Source organism: Musa acuminata, chromosome BXJ3-8, assembly GCF_036884655.1.
Source record: "Musa acuminata AAA Group cultivar baxijiao chromosome BXJ3-8, Cavendish_Baxijiao_AAA, whole genome shotgun sequence".
In the NCBI taxonomy this organism is placed as follows: Eukaryota; Viridiplantae; Streptophyta; class Magnoliopsida; order Zingiberales; family Musaceae; genus Musa; species Musa acuminata.
In genome coordinates this window covers 4,869,396-4,889,859 of record NC_088356.1, presented here as the reverse complement: position 1 = coordinate 4,889,859, position 20,464 = coordinate 4,869,396, and the positions used below count along the sequence as shown (strand labels likewise).

Below are 20,464 nucleotides of genomic sequence, written 5' to 3'. Positions count from 1 at the left end.
TCTCTTAGATGTCATACTACAATAATATTAGATCAGATGGTGATTATATGTGATGCTATTTTTTTGATTAATTAATTTAAAATATTAAATTATCGAATCATAACTAACAGTGTCTTTATAATATGTTATTGGACTCGCATATGACTCGAGATATTTCCCTCCCTCCTGTGTATTGAAGCTCGATTTCCTTTCTTCCGCTCGACGATCTCGCCGTCCGTCGAACTGCTCCAAAGGTACCAAACGGATTTTCTTGAGCCGAATTTTCTTCCTCTTCCTCGGCTTCTTGTGTTTTGGATCGAGGCATTTTGTATCATTAGATTCGACTGGAGGGATTTTTTTTGTGATGCGTGGTGGAACGATTAGGGTTTGGAGCTATTTAATATGATGTCTCTGATGGATAAAGATGTCTCTGATGGATACCTATGCTTATGTGTGATTCTTTCACCTGTAACGAGCATAAAGAAGGAGATAGGATCAGTTGACTAATGACTGCTATGTGGTTGGAGCAGCCTTTATAACTATGTGCAGAGAAAATGACAGTCTAGTCATGAAATTTTGAGGTTGATGCTAATGGAGACTTCCTTTTCTTAATTGCTGAAGTGGTGGGTTCCAATCTTGCTTGGTCACCCTTCTTTTGATGCTTGTCGCAAAACTATGCATGTCCCATAGTCTATCTATGGGATTTAAATCAAATTAAAGCTGCCCCAATTGAAGTGGTATCAGATTAGCCAAACTGCTTTTACTTTGATCTATGAATAGAAACATAGAGAAGGATCTTACCACTATGTGCACATTCCGTTGGTCAAACATCCATGCTTGCATGATTAGCTTCCTTCACACACCATACCAAATTGTTAATGAGCACTGCTTCCAAATTTCTAGAGACATGCTAAGCCCATTTGACTTTTGCAAGTTTTTCATCCATCTGTTTGAGATTCCTCTGCTCTCTTGGTTTTGGTGACAGAAGAAGAGCACAGATTACTTCATCTTGTAGATTGCTTACTGATCCCTATGATAAAGTATGTTTGTAAATCTAATGATGATAGCCCAGAAGTCCACCATTGCTTTGTTTTAGTTCCTATCCCTTCAACTCTGATGGTTAAAGGCTGTGCAGTATGAGAGAAAAAAATGTATTTGCTTGTTGGCAAAATAGGCTTAGACATTGAACTACTGTAGCAACAACTGCAAAGTAAGTCTATATGGAAGATACAGAAATTTTTACATATGTGCATATACAGTACAACATACATTCAGTATGATATGGTTTTGTAGCACAGAGAAATGGCAGTTTGCTAAAGCTTATCATGGTTCTGAGCTTGTGAATTTGCTATGCAGCATTCATGTACCAATAGCAATTATGGACGTCAACATGGTTTCAACCTTCAAATACCACATATTATAACGATAGCACACAGGTGTCCTGATTTACTAATCAGTATGCATTAATCATACTGTACTGGTTCAATATTGTGCAGTTAGATTGGTGTTCTGATAGTACCAATCAGTACTAACATCTTAGACCTTTGTCGTATTTCTAGTAGTCCACACAATGTTCCGATTGGTGTGTTGTGCTGATCTGATTAGTTTTTAGTACAGGATCGATATCAGTATTTGCAGCCTTGTTTGTCTGTGGTATCAAGGTACATGCAGTGATCTGGACAACGATATCCTTTCATTTTGTAATGTTACCCTGAAGAATACATCTCCCAAAATTGTAGACATGCTAAGTCAATGGTTGCTCGACTCCAAAGTATGTTACAGTATGGTCTTCCGTTTGACTTATTGCAAAATTCTAGAGACATGCTAAGCCCATTTGATTTATTTTAGATTATTCATCCATCCGTTGCAATCAATCTGTGACACGAGAGTGTCTAATTTATTATAATCTGATCATATGAATCTTGACTATGATATGATATTTTTTTCAACCAACAATGATGTCTCATAATCTTCAACTCAGTCCACTCAAATATGATAGCTCATCAGCAGATTCCCCGCACAAAGTTAAAGCTGTTTCAAAGTGCTTTTCTTCGTGACCAAGGAATGCATTAAAACACTTAATTTCGAAATTCCCTATGCATGAAGGGTTGTTTCATGCATTAGTACTTATGTTGGTGTTTAGGGCTTAGAAAGGACTTTAGAAAACTGATGATATTTTGCAGAAGCTCTCTTGGAGTTCTCGCTTAAACTCTGTATCTCTTGGATGCTTCATTGAGTGGTGAGTCTTTTATTTTCAGTTCTGTATCATTGTTTAATTTCCTTAGGGTGGTGAACTTTCTGTATCCCTTTGTGATTTTAAATTGGGTGGTGAGCTGTTTTTTTGATCTTATTGAAGTATTATCGTGAGTTTGTACATTTTCTATTCGAAAAAAACTATACTATCGGTTTTCTTTCGAGATCTATTCTACTTTACCCCCCCCCCCCCCATTCTGCATCACACCAGTATCAGTTTGGTATTAGAGTTAAAGGCTATAGATCATGACAAGGCGGAATGGAAAAGATATAGTTGGTGAAGGTAGTGACCATGAAGACGATACTGAATCGTTGAGGCTGCAGCTACGAAGATTGTTGTGTAGTCTGCAAGAAAAAAATGAAATAATTGAAGAACTTTGAAGTAGACACAACCAGCATGAAAATGATGTCCATGAATTTACTTCTGATGATGATACACCTCCTCATTCAAGGGAGTCGAGAAGATTTCATACAAGACATGAAGTCCAAGATGAGTGGCAGAATAAATATAACCCAAGATTGAAGATTCCAAAATTTGAAGGTAAAATAAATATTGATGACTTTATCGATTGACTTAATACAGTAGAAAGAATTTTCGATTTTTATGAATCATAAGAACAAAAGAAGGTCAAACTTGTGGCACTCAAACTCAGACGGAATGCATCTTTTTGGTGGGAAAATCTAAAAAAACAAAGAGAACGTGAGGGGAAGAGTAAAATCGTGACATGGGAAAAAATGAAAAGGGAGCTGAAAAGGAAATATTTACTTCACAATTATAGGCAAGAGATCTTTCTCAAAATCCATAATTTCAAGCAAAATAATCTTAGTGTGGAGGAGTACACTACAGAATTCGATAATCTGATGTTAAAATGAGAACTTGTGGAACCGGAAGAGCAAACCATTGCAAGATACTTATGAGGTTTGAAATATGAGATTGATAAAGTGGTTTAAATTACAGCCATATTGGTCTTTAAACGATGTGAGCAAGCTGGCATTCAAAGTTGAAAAACAACAAAAGTTTGAAAGGAGTTATCGGTATGGTTCAAAAGAAGGATATACAAAAGGAGGAAGTTCTAAGCCTACTGTCCAAAGCAAGATGATATCGAAGGTGTAAGAAAAGGGTAAAGAATCTGCTAGCAGTAAAAAAACACCTAATTCTTCTACCCCAAGTAGTCGAAAATGCTTCAAATGTCATAGTTTTGGGCATATTGCTTCAGATTGTCCAAATATGAGGATTGTAACTTTGGTTGAAGATCATAGTGATGGAGGAGAATTTGAAGTCGACGATGAACCAAAATATGATGAAGATGAGGAAGAGGTTATTTATGCAGATCATGGTTTATTTATTGTATTGCAATGTAACTTACAAGTGTCTTATGTGGTCAAGGATGAAAGTTGGATGAGAAAAAACGTGTTTCATGACCAAGGAATGCATTAAAAGAGTTGGTTAGCAGCTGTGAACACTTAATTTCGAAATTCCCTATGCATGAAGGGTTGTTTCATGTACTAGTACTTATGTTGATGTTTAAGGCCTAGAAAGGACTTTAGAAAACCGATGATATTTTGCAGAAGTTCTCTTGGAGTTCTCGCTTAAACTATGTATCTCTTGGATGTTTCCTTGAGTGGCGAGTCTTTTATTTTCAGTTCTGTATCCTTGTTTAATTTCCTAAGGGTGGTGAATTTTCTGTATCCCTTTGTGATTTTAAATTGGGTGGTGAGCTATTTTTTCGATCTTATTGAAGTATTATCGTGAGTTTGTACATTTTCTATCCGAAAAAAAACTATATTATCGATTTTCTTTCGAGATTTATTCTACTTTACCCCCGATTCTACATCACACCGGTATCCGCTTCCTGGTTTTGGTGATATAATAAGAGAATAGATAACTTTTGTCTATCGCTCACTGATTCTTATGATTAAAATATGTTTGTGAAAAAAAAAGTAATCTACCTGTTTATACTTTGGATCTTTCTTTGCTGCATATAGTATCCGGTTCATATTTCTTTCAGTTTTTTTGTTAAAATTCTTGGTTTTATGGAATTTTTATCTTTTTATAAAAAAAAATATTTCTGAATTCGCTTGCAATATGATTGCATCCCTCAGGTAAAATATATGTTTATTTCACATATCTAAATAGTTTAATCTATTTGAATTGAAATAATTCATCAGTTTAATGTCGATTACTTATTCCCGGCCTTTCTTTAGATCGTATAATACACATCTTTGGACTAGAACTCAATTTGATACAACTAATGTGCTGGTAATTTTGGTGCAGGTCAGTGCTTTTCAAGATGTTTGAACAGAACTCACTCGAGTTCTAATGATTCCTGCTATTGCAGGCTCTGGCAGCCATACCATCTTATGACTTGGATAGATTGAGGCAGATTAAATAGATTTGGGAATACTTTTTTTTTACCATCCCTCATGTCATATTTCATGGTAAAACCTTTGAAATATTTAGCTTTTCATGCTCAGAGCGTTAAGCCTAAATCTGATCTTATGTTTTTTAGATTGAATCATATTAGATAGACACGGATATGCTTTTTTTACCATCTCTCACATAACATGTTTGAATGTGTCTGGACCGTGGTAAAACCTTAGAGATATTGAAGTTTTCATACTCAGGACCTTAAACCTAAATCTGATCTTATGGCTTTTATAGTGAAGCAGAGTAGATAGATTTGGATATGCTTTTTTTTTTTCCATCTCTCGTATCACATGTCGGATCATGCAGATACTCGAGAGAGGTGTTCATGTAAACGCGTCTGGACCATGGTAAAACCTTGGAAGTATTTGAGTTTTCATGCTCAGAACCAGACACGGTTGTGGAATGAGCTATTGGTGTCGGACCTGCATCGGTCCCTGACCTCCCGACCTACACACATCGGTGGGGGAGTCCTGTTGAACACCGAGGAAGGCATGCTGGCTGTCAGACCCAATAGGGGATCTCCGCACCATGAGCACGCAGGTTGGCACCAGTAAAGCATCGGCTCACGAGGCCCAGGCTATGATGAACGTGAATGCAGCAGGTAAAGCAACGTATGATATCTCTGCATCCTGCTGTCCTGTGCCTCATAAATGCTGTCAGTCCCCTCGCCGTGGCGAGTCATGTGGTCGTGTTAATGCTCTTAGATGTGGCAACAACCACCTCCTTCGCTTGTGCCATCGGCTAACGTAGCTTCTGCTTCGATTTTCCGTACTAATTCTTTTTATCCGTGAAAATACTGCAAGCTTAAGGATGATTTGGGCACATAGCATCGGTAAAAGCTACGGATGAGATGAGTAAAGAAAATTTTATCACCCAATTATTTTTTTTTCTAAACATATATTGAGGATCTCACATTATTTTCTCTCTTTTTCAGGATACAAAGAGGAATCCGCCAGATACAAGAAAAGGAAGACGACCAAGAGAGTTTAACATGGTACAGCATAGTACTCGTACGTAATTTCCTACTCTTCTTCATCACTAACAGAGAAGTAGATAACTTACGGATTTTGTTTCCACGTATTAATTGACGATGATAAGAGTCGATACAATACACGAATCAATTCGTACTAGTCATGTGGATATTAAATGAGGATGACTTGGATAGATTGTGACATTTGGTGATGCATTACTTGAAAAGATGGGTACTAATCGAGGACTTGTCCATCTTATGGTCGTCGCATGTGAGTACTAATCGAGGTTGACTTGAATAGATTGTGATGGAACTTGGTGTGCGGCACGTGAACTGTTTGGAAACAATTGTATGTGAAAAATACTGTGATAAAACAGAGTTTGATGCGAACAAGGTTTTGAAGAAAGAGATTAGAAGATAATTCTGCTTTCATTTCCAATTAAATTTATTAGAATCAAATAGATCTAAAAAGATAGTGTAGACAGCATTTGATTTGATTGCTTGATTACTCACCCAATAACAATGAGTGGGTATAACATATTTAAGATGAATTAAGTTTGAGAGTCTCTCTCTCTCTCTCTCTCTCTGAAGCAAAATTCTCAGTTTTACTTAGTTTGGTATTTGCTCATAAGTGATTTTATTGTATCATTTATATATGTGTGTGTATACAACGCAGCAGAAAAATGAATCCATGTTTAAACAAGTTGACTTTGAAAAGTCAATGTTAATAATATCTAAGTCGTGAGTTAATAAAGTGAGTTTAATATTAGACAGCTATTCTTTTAAACTACAGATAGGATAATTCATTATAAGAAAAAAGCCATCAAATTTAGACTTTCACCAAATACCGTTTTGTTTTGTTACATCTTTCAATGTTTTCTTAGAGTAGAATGTTCCTCTTTTTATCAAATTCTTTTGACCAATTCAATATGTTTTCCTCTCGAATCAAATCAAAATGAAGAGAAATACATGCTATTATATTAAATCCCAAATCAATGTCATTATATTGTTTATTTCAACCTGTGCATTCTGTAGTTCTTAGAATTTGATTTCGCAGGGGCAGTTAGCTTTATTGATGCACCACAGTCTCCTCTTTAATGAAGGGTGGAAAGAAGAACAACGAGAACAAGAGAAGAAACCGAAACCGAAACCGAAACCGAAACCACTCGAACACATCCTTCACCAACTTCTTGCAGGTACGTAAACCCAATGAAACTGTGTTAGAGATGGACCGACGAGCAAAGCAGGATCACAGTGAACACAATACTTGGCAATGGAGGGAGAACTCGACGACGGCTTCTTTCTACCCCCTTCACTCCCTCTCCAAGATGGCAGCTCTGAGAGGCTCCTTCATCACCACCGTGAAGGCGAAGGTCTCGGTCGGGTCCGGCCGCTCGCCGGGCACCGCCACCCACCGGTACTCCCTCACCATCCTCGCGAGCATGAGCTGGATGTGGAGCATCCCCAGGGTGGCGGCGGGGCAGATCCGCCGGCCGGCCCCGAACGGCATCATCCTGATGCCTCGCGTCCCCGTGACGTCCGTCTCCCACCCCTCGCCGCCCTCCTCGAACCGCTCCGGCCGCCACTCCCCCGGGTCCTTCCACGTGCTCGGGTTCTCCGTCACCCACGCCGTGTAGAACTCCACGCTGGCGTCCGCCGGGATGCGGTACCCGCCCAGCTCCGTCTCCCTCGTCGCCGCATGCGACAGCACGAAGTGACTCGGCGGGTGCCGCCGCATTGTCTCCTTCACCACCGCTTGCAGGTAGCCCATCCCCTCCACGTCCGCCTCCGTGATCTTCCTCCCCTTGTCCCTCCCGACCTTTCCGACGATCTCCTCGTACAGCCGCTCCTGCGCCGACTGGTCGAGCACCAAATGCAGCATCGCCCACTCTAGCATGGTGGCGCTCGTGTCGGTGCCGGCGCTCATGACCTCCGAGCAGAGCGTCACCAGCTCGTCCTCGCCCAGCCGGCCTTTGCCGCTGGGTTCCATGCCATACAGGGAGTCGATGTAGGCCTCGCCGACCGGGCTCACCATCTCCCACGCCGAGCTCGGGTCCATCTTCCCCCCGCTCTCCACGAACGCCCTTCGAGCTCTCACCAGGGGCACAAGACAGTCCATCTGCCGCTTCCGCAGCTTCCTGGCCTCTGTCAGCTGGCCGCGGAAGAAGGGAGTGAAGATAGGGAGGAAATCCGGCAGCTTGGGCGTCGTCATCATCATCACCTCCTTGAGCACCTCCTCGATCACCCGGACGTGGTCCTCGGGGACCCTGGCGCCGAAGCAGATGCAGACGAGGATGCTGCAGACGGTGAGGCGGCAGTTGCTCATCATCTGCACCGCGCCGGTGGCCTTGAACTCGGCGCGGACGCGGGCGAGGTGGTTGGCCATAGCCCAGTCCCGGATCCAGCCGAACTGCTTGACGCGAGCGGGGGTGACGATCTCGCTGACGAAGTTACGGCGGAGGGCGCGCCAGAGGGGCCCGTACGCGGCGGAGTTGACGGTGCACTTGCCGGCGCTGAAGAGGAGGCGGGTGGGGGAGTCGGCGGGGCGGCTGGCGAAGAGGGGACCCCTCTGCACCAGCGCCTCGTGGATGAGGTCGGCGGAGGTGACGATGATGAGGGTCCGCTGCCCCATCCGCATGGTGAAGATGGGGCCGTAGCGCTTGCGCAGGTCCCGAACGACGTACATGAAGGGCCGTCGCTCCAGGATCACCTGGAACAGGTTTCCCACCACCGGCCACCCCGGCGGACCGGGCGGGAGCCCCTCCGGCGTCCTCGAACAGCGGCGCCACCACACGGCCGCCACAACGGCAGCGCCGACGACGTACAGGACGTCGACGAGGTCCATATGCAGAAGCGTTGCTGCTGCCACCCGCAGTGCAGCAACACAACCTATCAGAAACTGCAGCAGTGACGTTATCGGCGGAGAAAGCAGAAGAGAAAACAGTAGCAAGGATTGGTGGCAGAGCACTGGTGGTGGAAATGCGAGTGAAGACAAGCGCTGTAGTAGCAGTAGCGGTGTTCTGAGTTGAGAGCGTTAACTGCATGGGGAAGGGGTTATTATAAGGAGGGAGGACTGCATGAGGGCCATCTGCCAGCTAAAGCCATGAATGCAGACTTAAATGCAGGTGCAGTAAATCCAGTGGTTGGAGTTCACAGGTTGGGAAGGTGTTGAAAACCTCCATTGGAGGCTTGCTAAATGCTCAGAGTTGGCAAGTGGAATACTGTAGATAGATAGATAGATAGATAGATAGGGAGACGAGAGAGGGAGGAGATGCAGTCTCCTCTACAGACCTGCTTGCCTCTTTAATGAAAGGGATACAGAGATAGGGTTGCCTCAATAAAAGTTCATTTACTGCTTTTCTTTTCTAGACCTTATATGCTCTGCATACTTGTTGCATTTTTGAGATCTTAGATACCAATCAACCAGTCATGAAATCCAACACACCATCTTCCGACTACAACAACAAGAACAGAGAGATTGGGTCAGATTTGGCTGTGGGTTTGGAAGGGGGGGATTGTTGGGTCAGGAACAAGATGAAGTTTAGGCTTAGGATTGGAATTATGGATAAGCAGATTTAGGTGTTTGCTTATGGCTTGGATTGTGAATGATCAGAGTTGGGATTGGGTGTAGGATTGTGCGTGGACCAAATTAGGTGGCTGAGCAACATAACCAATCATTTATTATCACAGTATCTAGAGCTGTATTGGTCAACTATCACAGCCTTGGTGGTGGTGTCTTATATATATATATATATATATATATATATATATATATATATATATATATTGTGTGGAAGGAAACCACTTAAAGAAAGAAAAAAAAAGTCGAATTTATTTTGTGTGGAAGGAAAAAAAATTGGAAGAAAATTGAGGGATTTGAGATTTTTTTTTTTAAGGTCAATCATAGGATGTTGAGATAATTGATATTTGTCGTTTGCTACTCCACTGATGGATCGAATGTGGCTCCAAAATAGTAGTTGAGGGGTTTGGACGAGTCGTGAGATCACAAACAATATTTTTGTATAAACGTGATCTCTATCAAAATTTCTAGATGTTTGACATCTTTATATCTGCAACTAGTTTTTAAGGCTAATAAAGTTCTTGTATTTAATTGTTTGCTCCATTCATTTTACAATAATGGCACTTTGTCTATCGGTCACCTCTTTGATTTTTGAGTCTTCAGATTTAAGTAATTCTATCTTAGTATTTGATTGTGATATGTTTTATAGTGTCTTTGTTATAATGGTCAAAACACTATGACAAACTAATTTGTAGTGTTTTTATTCTTATTTAGGTAATTTTATTTTTAAACTATTATAGATATTTATTTCAATTTAAGTACAATATATCAAATAATTTTTAATGTATTTTAATTTTATTTAACTTATAGTGTTTTTATTATGGTATAGCCTATAACAGACTAAAACATTGTAATGGGAAAAACTAAAAGAGAGATACTATTTGAAAAAAATCAAAATAATAATCTCTTCTTAAAAATCATTATATATATATATATATATATATATATTATCATGGACTTTATCTTTGAGAAAGAAAAAAAAAGAGGGTTTATTTTATGCGAATAAAAAATGAAAGAAGATCAAGAAATTGGAGAAAATTTCAAGGTTAATTATAGGGTATTGAGAAAATTGATATTTTTGATTGCTACCTCCATGGAGCTTTTGTGACAAGTGACACCCTTGAATCATGTTGTCATTCAAAACTACAACCAATTTTTAAGGCTAATAAACTGTGTTCCATATGTCCTATTGCGTGACGACGACAACGACGATGACGACTTATCTATCGCTTTTTCTTCGACATATCCTCGAAGACACGAGGTTGAAACTTTGCCGACTCTTTGCAAACTAAGAGCTTTCCCTTTCCCTTAGTTCAGGTACCAATAAAGATGGTATATGTTTGGTACATGTTTTATTAAGGCCATAAATGAGCATCATCTAACTTTTCTTTGCCAATGTGATTCGAGTGTCTCGAGTTAAGTCTAGATCCATCTAACCCAATATAAATCATGATATACGAGGTTCAACCCAACAACAACAACAACTAAACACTCAATAACTTGATATGTCAATAATATATGAATATAATGGATGGAAAATCTTTTGCGATACAGAATACTATAGCAGGCAGTCATCGAGTAAGTACTCGGTTAATCTATGGCACAAATTAAAGCATTGTCAACTTAGGCGGTAGAGATCACATCCCTTTTTTTTCTTCCCTCCTCGATTCGGATTTTGAGCTTGTTGTAGAACAAGGATTTGAAAAAAAAAAAAAAAAGGAGAAAACATCAAGAGAACAATAATATTTCCAAGGTTTAGTCGAACAAACTCCATGAAACATGTAACTATCATACAAAACACCGAATCGAAATCACCGGGAAGGCTTTCAAGCATGGAGGATGACACTATATAGTTGATAGTTAGTATAATGCAATCATGGCAAGTCAGAAAGAGTTGAACTTACAAAATCCGGCATCGATGCTTGTAATTCGAATTATGAAGGCCAGAATGAAGATGCATGTGTTTGTGCCTAAATATATGAACCCTAAATTTCTAACAGTCTTCAGCTTCTGAATCATCGTCCGTTGGTCTGTGAACACTGAATCTCATCTCTTGTTCAACCAATTCTGCAAGATCATGCCTGCCAGCAATTTTATAAGCATCGATTAGAGCCTTGTATAGAGATTCATTAGGCTCAAGTTCCTGATATTTCAGAAGACCATAAATCCGCCTTAGTCCTTCAACCATTCTTGCCTTCCCATAACAAATTGCCAGATAAATATAAGTAACAATGTCTGGTTTCAGTCCCTCGTCTTGCATTCGCATATACAGATTCAAGGCTTTGTCAACCATCCCTGAGGCTCCATATGCGTAAATTGCAGCATTATAGGCAAAAGAGTCAAGAGGCATCCCAGCAGACAGAAAAAGATCACACGACTCGAGTGCACAAGCATGCAAACCAACCATAGAGAACAAGGAGGTAATTATAGCCTGTCTCGCAAATCGCTTTCCCTCATTATAAGATGACTCTAACTGTGACACCACCTCCATTGCAAAACCTCCTTTCTTCAATAGGGTAAAGATTGATTTAAATGTTGAGGCATCGGGTAATATTTTTCTGGATATCATCTGTTGTAATAATTCTGCACTGTCCTTGAGCTTCCCATTGACGGCATAAGCAGCTATGACACTGTTATACGAAGCACAGTCGGTCAGTAAGCCTGACTTCTGGACCTCCTGAGCGACGCCGATTGCCTCTTCCAGCATGCCCATACTCTTGTAAAGATACATCATTGTAGCATATGAAATCCCATCAGCCTCACCATTTTTTCTCAGGTCATTAAAGATTAACTTAGCTTCAGTCACCATACCAAGATCTGCATAAAGATTAATCATACAGTTAGAGGCAATAGTGTCAGGACCACCATCAAGGGTTTTCATCTTTGTGTACAACTCCTGGGCTTCCCTCCAGCAGCCAACCTTACTATATGCCTTCACTAGAGAAGTCAGGACAATGCGATTGATCGGAAGTCCAGATTCTTCCATCAAATTAAAATAGTGAAGTGCTTCTTCGACCTTCCCAGCCTCTGCAAACATGTCTATCAGTGACCCATACACAACTTCATTTGGTTCAACACCTAGTGCCTTCATTTCTCGGTAGACTTCAAGGGCCTCAGAAATCATAGATTTGCGGGAATAACTTGCAATGACAGCAGAGAAGGTCTCGCACCTAGGTCTGAACCCTGCATCTCTCATTCGGCCTAGAAGCTCCCATGCTCGGTCAGGAAAATCACCACCAGAAAGCATTTGAATGAGAGAGTTAAAGGAACATCCATCTGGCCAAGTTCCAAAGTTTCTCATATCCTCAAACAGAGATAGAGCTTTATCATACTGCTTTGCCTTCCCATAAGCTTTTATTAACACATTGTATTCCACTACATCATTCTTGTTTCTGGTTCCCCTCTTCCCATAGAAGACATCCTCAGCCTCCTTCCATAAGCCCTTCTCGGCATAAGCATCTATAATGGCAGCATAATTCCTGGAAGATATGCCAGTTGAGGCACAATGCTTCTCAAGGAACATATTTGCCTCATTAAGCATCCCTTGATTGATGTACATCTTCATCACGACAGGGACGGACTGCTCGTCTACACGAGCACCTGCTTTGGTCATTTCCTCGATCGCATCCTCTACTTCTCCAACGCTGCTCCTTTCACATAAAACCTGCAAGATTATCCTATGGCTTACAGTATCAGGACAAAGACCAACCTCCCTTATCTTGTTGTAATACTTCAAGACCGTCTTGACATTCCCAACCGAAGCATACATCGACATGAGTATGTTGAATGTCTTGGTATCAGGATCAACTCTTCTCTCACGCATTTTAGCAAGCAGGGACTCTGCTTCAGAGAGAAGTCCATTCGAGCCACAGATGTTGATAATGGTATTGAATGTGATTGTATCAGGTGCGATACCTGACCTCAACATCTCAGCAAAAGCATCTGAAGCGTCTTGGAGCCTACCTGCTTTTCCATACAGATCAATCAACGTATTGAAGGTAGCAGCAAGCCGCGGCCTTCTCGGACCATCTTCGACGCCTGGAGCAATCTTCTTGGAAACAGGTGCTCGACTTCCGGATTTGAAGAGCTCCGTCAGCAAGAAACTGTTGGGACTAATGGAATCCGAGCCATCTATTTCAGTCTCCAGAACGTCGAATTCGACCTTTCCATTGCACCATCCCCGGAAAAATCTCTCCCCCTCGTCGAACCGCCCAGAATCCTTGAGTATCCTGACGACAGTGTTCATACAAACCTCGTCAGGCGAAACCCCCCTGGCCCTCATGTGTTTGAGCCACAGAAGCGCCTCCTTTACCAGCCCGGCCTTTCCGTAGGCGTCGATGAGCGTCGCGTAGGTGTTATTGGTGGGCAAGATTCCATCTTTAGCCATCTCGAGCCAGCAGAGGCGCAGCTCGTCCCACCGTCGCGCCAGGCCGAGGGTCCGAAGCACGACGTTGTAGTGGAACGGGTTGGGGAGGTAGTGGGCGAGGGACCGCATGCGGCGGAGGAGGTGGAGGGCCCGCCGCCAGTCCCGCTGCCGCTTGAGGAGCACGGTCTGCTCCTTGGGGCTGAGGTCGGCGAGGAACGCGTCGAGGGCTTCATCGTCAAGTCCGTCCTCGCGGTACCGGGGGACGGAGGGGAGGGTGGCCGCGGCGGCGTTGCTGTTGGCCGGCGCGGGAGGGGAGACTGTTAGATTGGGGTTGGGGAGGGAACAGAGAGGGGGGAGGAAGCGGGTGGAGGGGTGGCGAGAGGAACCGAAAGAAGGTAACAGAGAACATGGGAGGTTGCGGAGATAGCCAAAGCGACGAGGTGAGAGGTCGCGGCCGCCGCAACAGCAGCAATGGAGACTCATCTCTGAGACAGGCGGCGAAGAACGGAGACAACACCGAGAGTGTTTCTTGCTTTGTAGATATTTTAGTAAGATGTGATGCTAATGTTAATTATTATGCTACGATAATAATAAAAAGCAATAATCCAACTAGCTAATCACGATTATGATATGATATGATACAATCAAAATATTATATATATATATATATAAATATACTAAGGATATATATAATATTTAATTGCATATCATACGCAATCGTCATGTAAAACATGGACCGGCCCACCCAACGCAGTTTCTTGGACCCGAATCATTTATGCGGTTCATCGCACACGGTTCGAACCGTTAAATTTGCGAATGCGTCTGTGTAATCCGAATCCGAATCCGAATCCGACTTTAAGAGGAATTGGCATTCCTGAAAATTTGAGCTGTAATGGAGGATATATTACGAATTGAACGAAGCCCGCCCTCAAAACCTAAGCGCCCTCTTCCCACCTCCCTTCTCTTCTTCCCCGGAGCATCCGTCCGGCGAGAGCGGCGGCCTCTGTATCCGCCCCCAAGAGCTGTTGCGATCGTGCCCCGTTGCTCTCCGAATTCGAAATCCTTGGATCGATGGTATTAAAGTTGGTAGGTAGAAGGCTAAACTTGGTCTTGGCTGACTTTTCTTCGATGTCGTTAGGGTTTTGAAACAAGATTTGTCGGCCTCGGCGTTGCACCCGCCGGCAGGATTTCGAGAAGGTTTTCAATTTCTGGATCAATGTGGTTTTTGGTTCGTCGTTGTCGATCCGTAGAGCTTATTCGTCGAGAAGACGACGCGTTTAACTTTTCTTGATGTTAGAATTAGGTCTATATTGTTATGTGTGCCTATGAACTTTTTTGTTTATGGATATTTGCACTGATAGCAAGTCCTTTACATGCTGGTTTTATCGTCACGCTTTCGTCAGACCTTCTGAAAGTGGCTTGGAGAATGGTGTTCTAATGTAGCTGGTATCTATAATCAATCTCCTTATAGAACTCATTATCGTAGCTTTTTCTTGTCTTGGATTTGACAGCATTTTCTATCTCTTTTGTCTTGTCATGCAGTTTCTACTAAGCCTGCTTCCTTCTAGGAAGCAGGCATAGAAAAATCCTTCTGGTGACGATGCCGACCTTTGCTAATCCAGAGAACGCATTAAAGCGTGCCGAGGTTAAGAGATTTTTGTTAAGCTTTCACTTTTGTGCAGAATTTAGTATGTCACAAAGCTCATGGAATATGTTAGTAGAATTGCTTCTAGATCTCTATCCGTTCAAAAAACCAATATGCTGCAGTATCATGATTTTAAGTTTTTTCCCTGGTAGAACTCATGAAAAATGTTTTGTTTCACTAACATGAAGGGACTAGTAAAGTTATGATTTTTTCAGAACTATACTTTCTCTGCTTTAACGATGATTGATTACTTCCATTGTAATATGTCTGACAGTCTATCTTTTTTCTTTTTTTTTGCACAAGTTACTTTGCCCAGTCTATTTATGATGCCTTGTAAAGTTGATGACTGCCTTGTGACACAAAAACTCTCCATCATGCTGCTGTTTTGCTAACAACATTTTTTTTATATCCCCTGTACTTCAGAATTGATTAATGTTGAACAGAAGCAAGCTGCCTTGCAAGCACTACATGATCTCATTACTTCAAAAAGGCATAAGGCATGGCAGAAGGCCCTTGAAAGCATCATGTTTAAGTATGTAGAACTCTGTGTGGACATGAAGAGTGGCAGATTTGCAAAGGATGGACTTATTCAGTACCGTATTATATGCCAGCAAGTCAATGTTAGCTCGTTGGAAGAGGTTATAAAGCATTTCATGCATCTTTCCACGGAGAGGGCTGAGCAAGCTAGGATTCAAGCACAAGCCTTGGAAGAAGCACCGGATGTGGAGGGTCTAGAGGTTGATAAGAGACTTGAGGACTTAATGCTTAGCTATGTTAGTGCGGAGAAAGGAAAAAACAGGTCAGATCGGGAGATTGTGACTCCATGGTTCAAATTCTTGTGGGAAACATACAGGACAGTGCTTGAGTTTCTGCGAAACAATTCCAAATTGGAATCACTATATGCGGTAAGTCATCTAAAATTCACACAGCACTTGGTACAGGATTGCCTAAGATGGATTCCTTCAATAAACATAGAGCTTTTGGATGGGCTTCTAGAATTATGCTTATGTAATTGTTTATGTTTAAGATTTTTCATTTAGAACCACTACTTGACATACCTCAGACGTTAAGTGGAACTATCTGAAAGATTTGAATTTTTAGTGACCGGAGCACATTCCAAGTTCTTTGTTCCTATACTTAGGAAGAACACTATCAAGATATCATGGAAGGTTTATTTGTGTAGCTATGGAACCATTAAAAGACTTTTTAATTTGGTGCATTGGAGAAGTTTAGTTATTGTTTCTTTGTTTGTGAGCGTTGATATAATGTTGAAATACATAATCAAAACTCTTGAGGTTGGTTTAAGACATTTCATCAAACTAGTTAAACTCACTTCATGAGTTAAAAGTTTGTCAAATTATACCAGTTAAGAACGATGTACAAAAAGTTTTTTCCATCCATTATTGGTGTCATTTTGTTGGATTATATGGCAAAAAATATCTTCCAACAACGCTTGGTCGAGGAGAAAAATCTTCACGAACGCGAGCAACTGGTTTGCTTTTTGATATTTTTCTTTGTTTTCTTGAGTTTATATTAATTACTTTTTGTAATTAATAAAATAAATTTCCCTATAAAAAGAGATAGAGCTGAGCAGGCAGCACCATGCTGGTGACGTTCAAGAGAGGAATAGACTGGCTAGAATGTTGGATAACAAGGTTTGTATTTGCCTGCTCATTTCCCCCTTAAAGTGAAGTGGAGTTGTTAAATATGTTTCCCGTTTTGCTCTGATATTATTTTTGTCCATGTCCTTATTGTTTTGGCTGGTGGAAGCAGATATATGTTGCCTTCTCACCAGGATGATGATGGTTATGAAACTGTTAGTGTAGTAGTGATGTGCCCTGACAGGGAAAGCCCACAGTTATGACTTATACTATATATTTAAGCTGCCCTTCCCATCATGTTCTCATTTGGAGATGTGCCTCTATATTTAAGCTGTGCCATGGGCATCTTCGGTGGGTATAACAATTTTCGTTGGTATATATACAAGCCTCTTTATATCCAAACACATTGATGTTGTGATTCAGACACTGGGATTGAGATCACAACTAAGATTCATTAGGTGATTCCATTAGGTTCTTTAAATCGTAAACCATGGTTCAGTTTGGCATAGATGGTGGAGTTTCCATATTGGTAGTTTCGACAATTTGACGTCTTATATTCTGGGACCGAGTGTAAAAACATTTTCAAGAGAATATGAAAAGTTACAAGCATTTGTACTGTGATATGTTACGGGAGCATAGTGAAGTGTTTGAGAAGAAAAAAAAGAAAAGTAGACGAGAAGAAGAAAACCATGGTTAACTGTTATAAACAGTACTCACGGCTTCTTTAAGCATTTCAAAACACAACATAAAGGACTCATAAACTAGATTACTTTTACAGACTTGAGTTAAATCCAAAGTGAAGTAATAAAAAATCTCGTTATTCCACAAGATTTTATTTGTAACACCCTAGATTTATTTAAACATTAATTAAGATCATAACACCTTTCCTAAACCATGCCATGCTCATATCATGATTCATCAACACTTATCATCCTTAAAATAAAAATTCTTAGAGATGCATCAGAAGTGTTATGACACAGCATAAAGTTACTACTGATAGAACTAAAGTTTGATGGTTATATGTGCAAGATGCATCTGAAGAGTTTTATTTGACTGTTAAATCTCTTAGATGTGAATGTTTGGACCTGAGATAGGTTTGTGATGTTACTAGAAATAAAATGGAAATAAGAGCATCCATGAAACATAGGGATTTTGTACCAATTAAGGGTAAGGAATTGTTTTTGTTCTTTATACATATCTTAAGAATTTTTTTGTATAAATTGTTAATCATCAAAGTTGTGTGAGTTAATTCAGGTTAGTAGTGCCAAGTGGAAGACTAAAGGTTTATGTATTATGTGATTGGTTCCTTGATTTTGGCAATCTTGATTTTAATAATCTGTAAGGTTCTATACGATTTTTGTTGATTCAGATTGCAAATTGTTGCAATCAATGTTGCCATGGTGAACAATGATGTGGAACCATTTTCAGGGGATAGTATTTTAGATAATGTATCTATTCTCTATGAGCATAAGTTTGTTGATTCAGATTGCAAATTGTTGCAATCAATGTTGCCATGGTGAACAATGATGTGGAACCATTTTCAGGGGATAGTATTTTAGATAATGTATCTATTCTCTATGAGCATAAGTTTATCTTCTCTTAGCTTTTGCATCCCACCTATACTGCAAATGGATTGCTGATATCGTCATCATAAAAAATCAAAGATCCCTTCCTGGGAAGTTAACAGTTGTGATGCTTCTAATGTTTTAGACACATGGGTTCCTAATAGGTTCATGTGCTATAGGCATCAACAGCAATGGTGATTAGGGTTAAAGGATGAATGACACATGGAGCCTTATTGAGTTTTAATTGTGTTCTATAGCTGCTCACATATTAATTAGAAGGTCTGGATGTTCATGCTGATATTAAATTACTGCTTAATTGTGTTCTATAGCTCCTCACATGTATGTCTAATGGAACAGTGTTTTTCAAGTGTTACTAAATCACTGCTTCATTTATCATTTGTTGGTTTTGATATGCTGCACTCTCCCTTTGTCTCCAGGTCATATTCCAACAAAGAATAGTGAACTGCCGTGAAGCCGAGTATAACCGACTGAAGAAAGAGAGAGAGGATAAAATCAATCAGCTTGTAGCAATGAGGTAATGTGAAAGGGAGTTCAAGAGGAAGCTACTCTTTTACCTGAAGTCTGAGGAAGTGCAGCTGACCAGGCTTCGAGAAGAGGAGGAAGCGAGAAAACATGAAGGTAATAATAGTGCACAAAACCTTGTCATGTGATATAAAGCACCACCTTCATGACCATTGCATAATATGGAACTTCTTGTCATAATAATTTGAACTGACTTAACAACCAGATTAACTTGTAGCTGGCAAAATGGACTATATTGTCACACTATCAAAGTCTCTAAACAATCTTCTATTTCAGAAGTAGACAATGTGAGGATCTGGCATATTGGTAGATAAAAACTTTCGGGTCTGTTAATTTTTCTTTATCCCACAATTGTGCAGAGGAGGAAAGACAAAAGAAAGAAGAGAGAGAGAAAAGAGAGTTAAGAGGAGAAGGAAAGGCTGCAAAGAGAAGGTCTTCTCAGAAGGCCTGTCGGACCACTGTCTCGGTCAACTGACCCTGCTTCAGGTACTCACCCTTTTGAACCGCCTATGCCTGCTGCACCTGCTGCTGCCAAGGCTGCACCGAGCTTGGGGAAGTATGTGCCGAGGTTTCTCTGAGAAAGAAATGAGGGACAACGGGCAATGCACCCCGAGTCTGATAGATGGGGGAAGCAGGATGACTGCCCTCCTCAATCCAGTGATAGATGGCAAAACGTTGAATGTCGATCATCGTATCATGGTTCGAGAGCGTCCTCATCGTTTTCCTGCTCCTTGTCGAGGCTATGCAGTGCAACCTAATGCAAGAATACTGTAGTGTTTTGGTCACCAGAGGAATTTCCAGCCAGATTAATTATTACATATGTCAAGTCTTATTGTCTTTGAGGGCATTTACTAGATCTAGGTACCATGTCGGCAGTTTCAGGCCTACCTAATTGAAAAGATATCTCCATGAGACTGTAATTTTGTCATTCTTTTCTATTTCTTTTGATATTTCTCATTGACTTACTCCATAGGCTTGCACCTTCTTGATGTTAAAACTCTTCACTGTCTTGTTGGTGCACATTTATATGCATTATGGGGTTCAAATTTGATTAAATGGCACTTTTAGCTTTGCATTGGCATATGGTTTTTAGGTTTATATATCAAACTCCATTTCCCTCATAATGTGCTTTCTTATATCCTTTGCCTGTTGAAAGCTGCAGTCACCATGGACATTGTCATCACATCTCTTTGTACATGGGGGGATAAAGTCGCCAGTGGCTTTGGTTTGATTGATCCCACCATCATCAGCACGATCATTAAAGGCGGATCCTGCGTCCCCCAAGTTTGATTAATCCCACCACCATCAGCACGATCATTAAAGCAAAAGGCGAATCGCGAAGTTTGATTAATCCCATCATCATCAGCACGATTATTAAAGCAACGATGCACGATTATTAAAGCGGAGCGTGAGGCGGATCGGCGTCCGCATAGAACACCCGTGCAAACGCCCGCAAAGAACGGGGTCGGGCGCTCAGCTCAACGAACGGGACCATGGGCCCCCAGCGAACCGCATCCGACGGATGGAGGAGCCT

The 20,464-nt window shown here is 41.0% G+C and overlaps 3 protein-coding genes across 3 annotated transcripts; 1 reads left to right on the top strand and 2 right to left on the bottom strand.

Annotated features, from left to right (window-relative positions):
* Positions 1 to 6,782: 6,782 nt before the first annotated feature.
* On the bottom strand, positions 6,783 to 8,728 carry LOC135645198 (cytochrome P450 77A3-like). The gene has a single exon (XM_065163354.1). It carries the CDS (start codon positions 8,473 to 8,475, stop codon positions 6,943 to 6,945), a length of 1,533 nt encoding a protein of 510 aa, XP_065019426.1. The 5' UTR covers positions 8,476 to 8,728; the 3' UTR covers positions 6,783 to 6,942.
* A 2,210-nt stretch (positions 8,729 to 10,938) lies between these two features.
* Positions 10,939 to 14,092, bottom strand: LOC135646174 (pentatricopeptide repeat-containing protein At1g73710-like). The gene has a single exon (XM_065165410.1). It carries the CDS (start codon positions 14,057 to 14,059, stop codon positions 11,204 to 11,206), a length of 2,856 nt encoding a protein of 951 aa, XP_065021482.1. The 5' UTR covers positions 14,060 to 14,092; the 3' UTR covers positions 10,939 to 11,203.
* Positions 14,093 to 15,613: 1,521 nt separating this feature from the next.
* Positions 15,614 to 20,054, top strand: LOC135644498 (eukaryotic translation initiation factor 3 subunit A-like; the record flags this gene model as incomplete). Its single annotated transcript, XM_065162106.1, has 3 exons — positions 15,614 to 16,126; positions 18,825 to 19,026; positions 19,290 to 20,054. Coding segments are annotated over 2 exons (615 nt in total), but the record flags the coding sequence as incomplete, so codon positions are not given.
* Between the last annotated feature and the right edge of the window lie 410 nt (positions 20,055 to 20,464).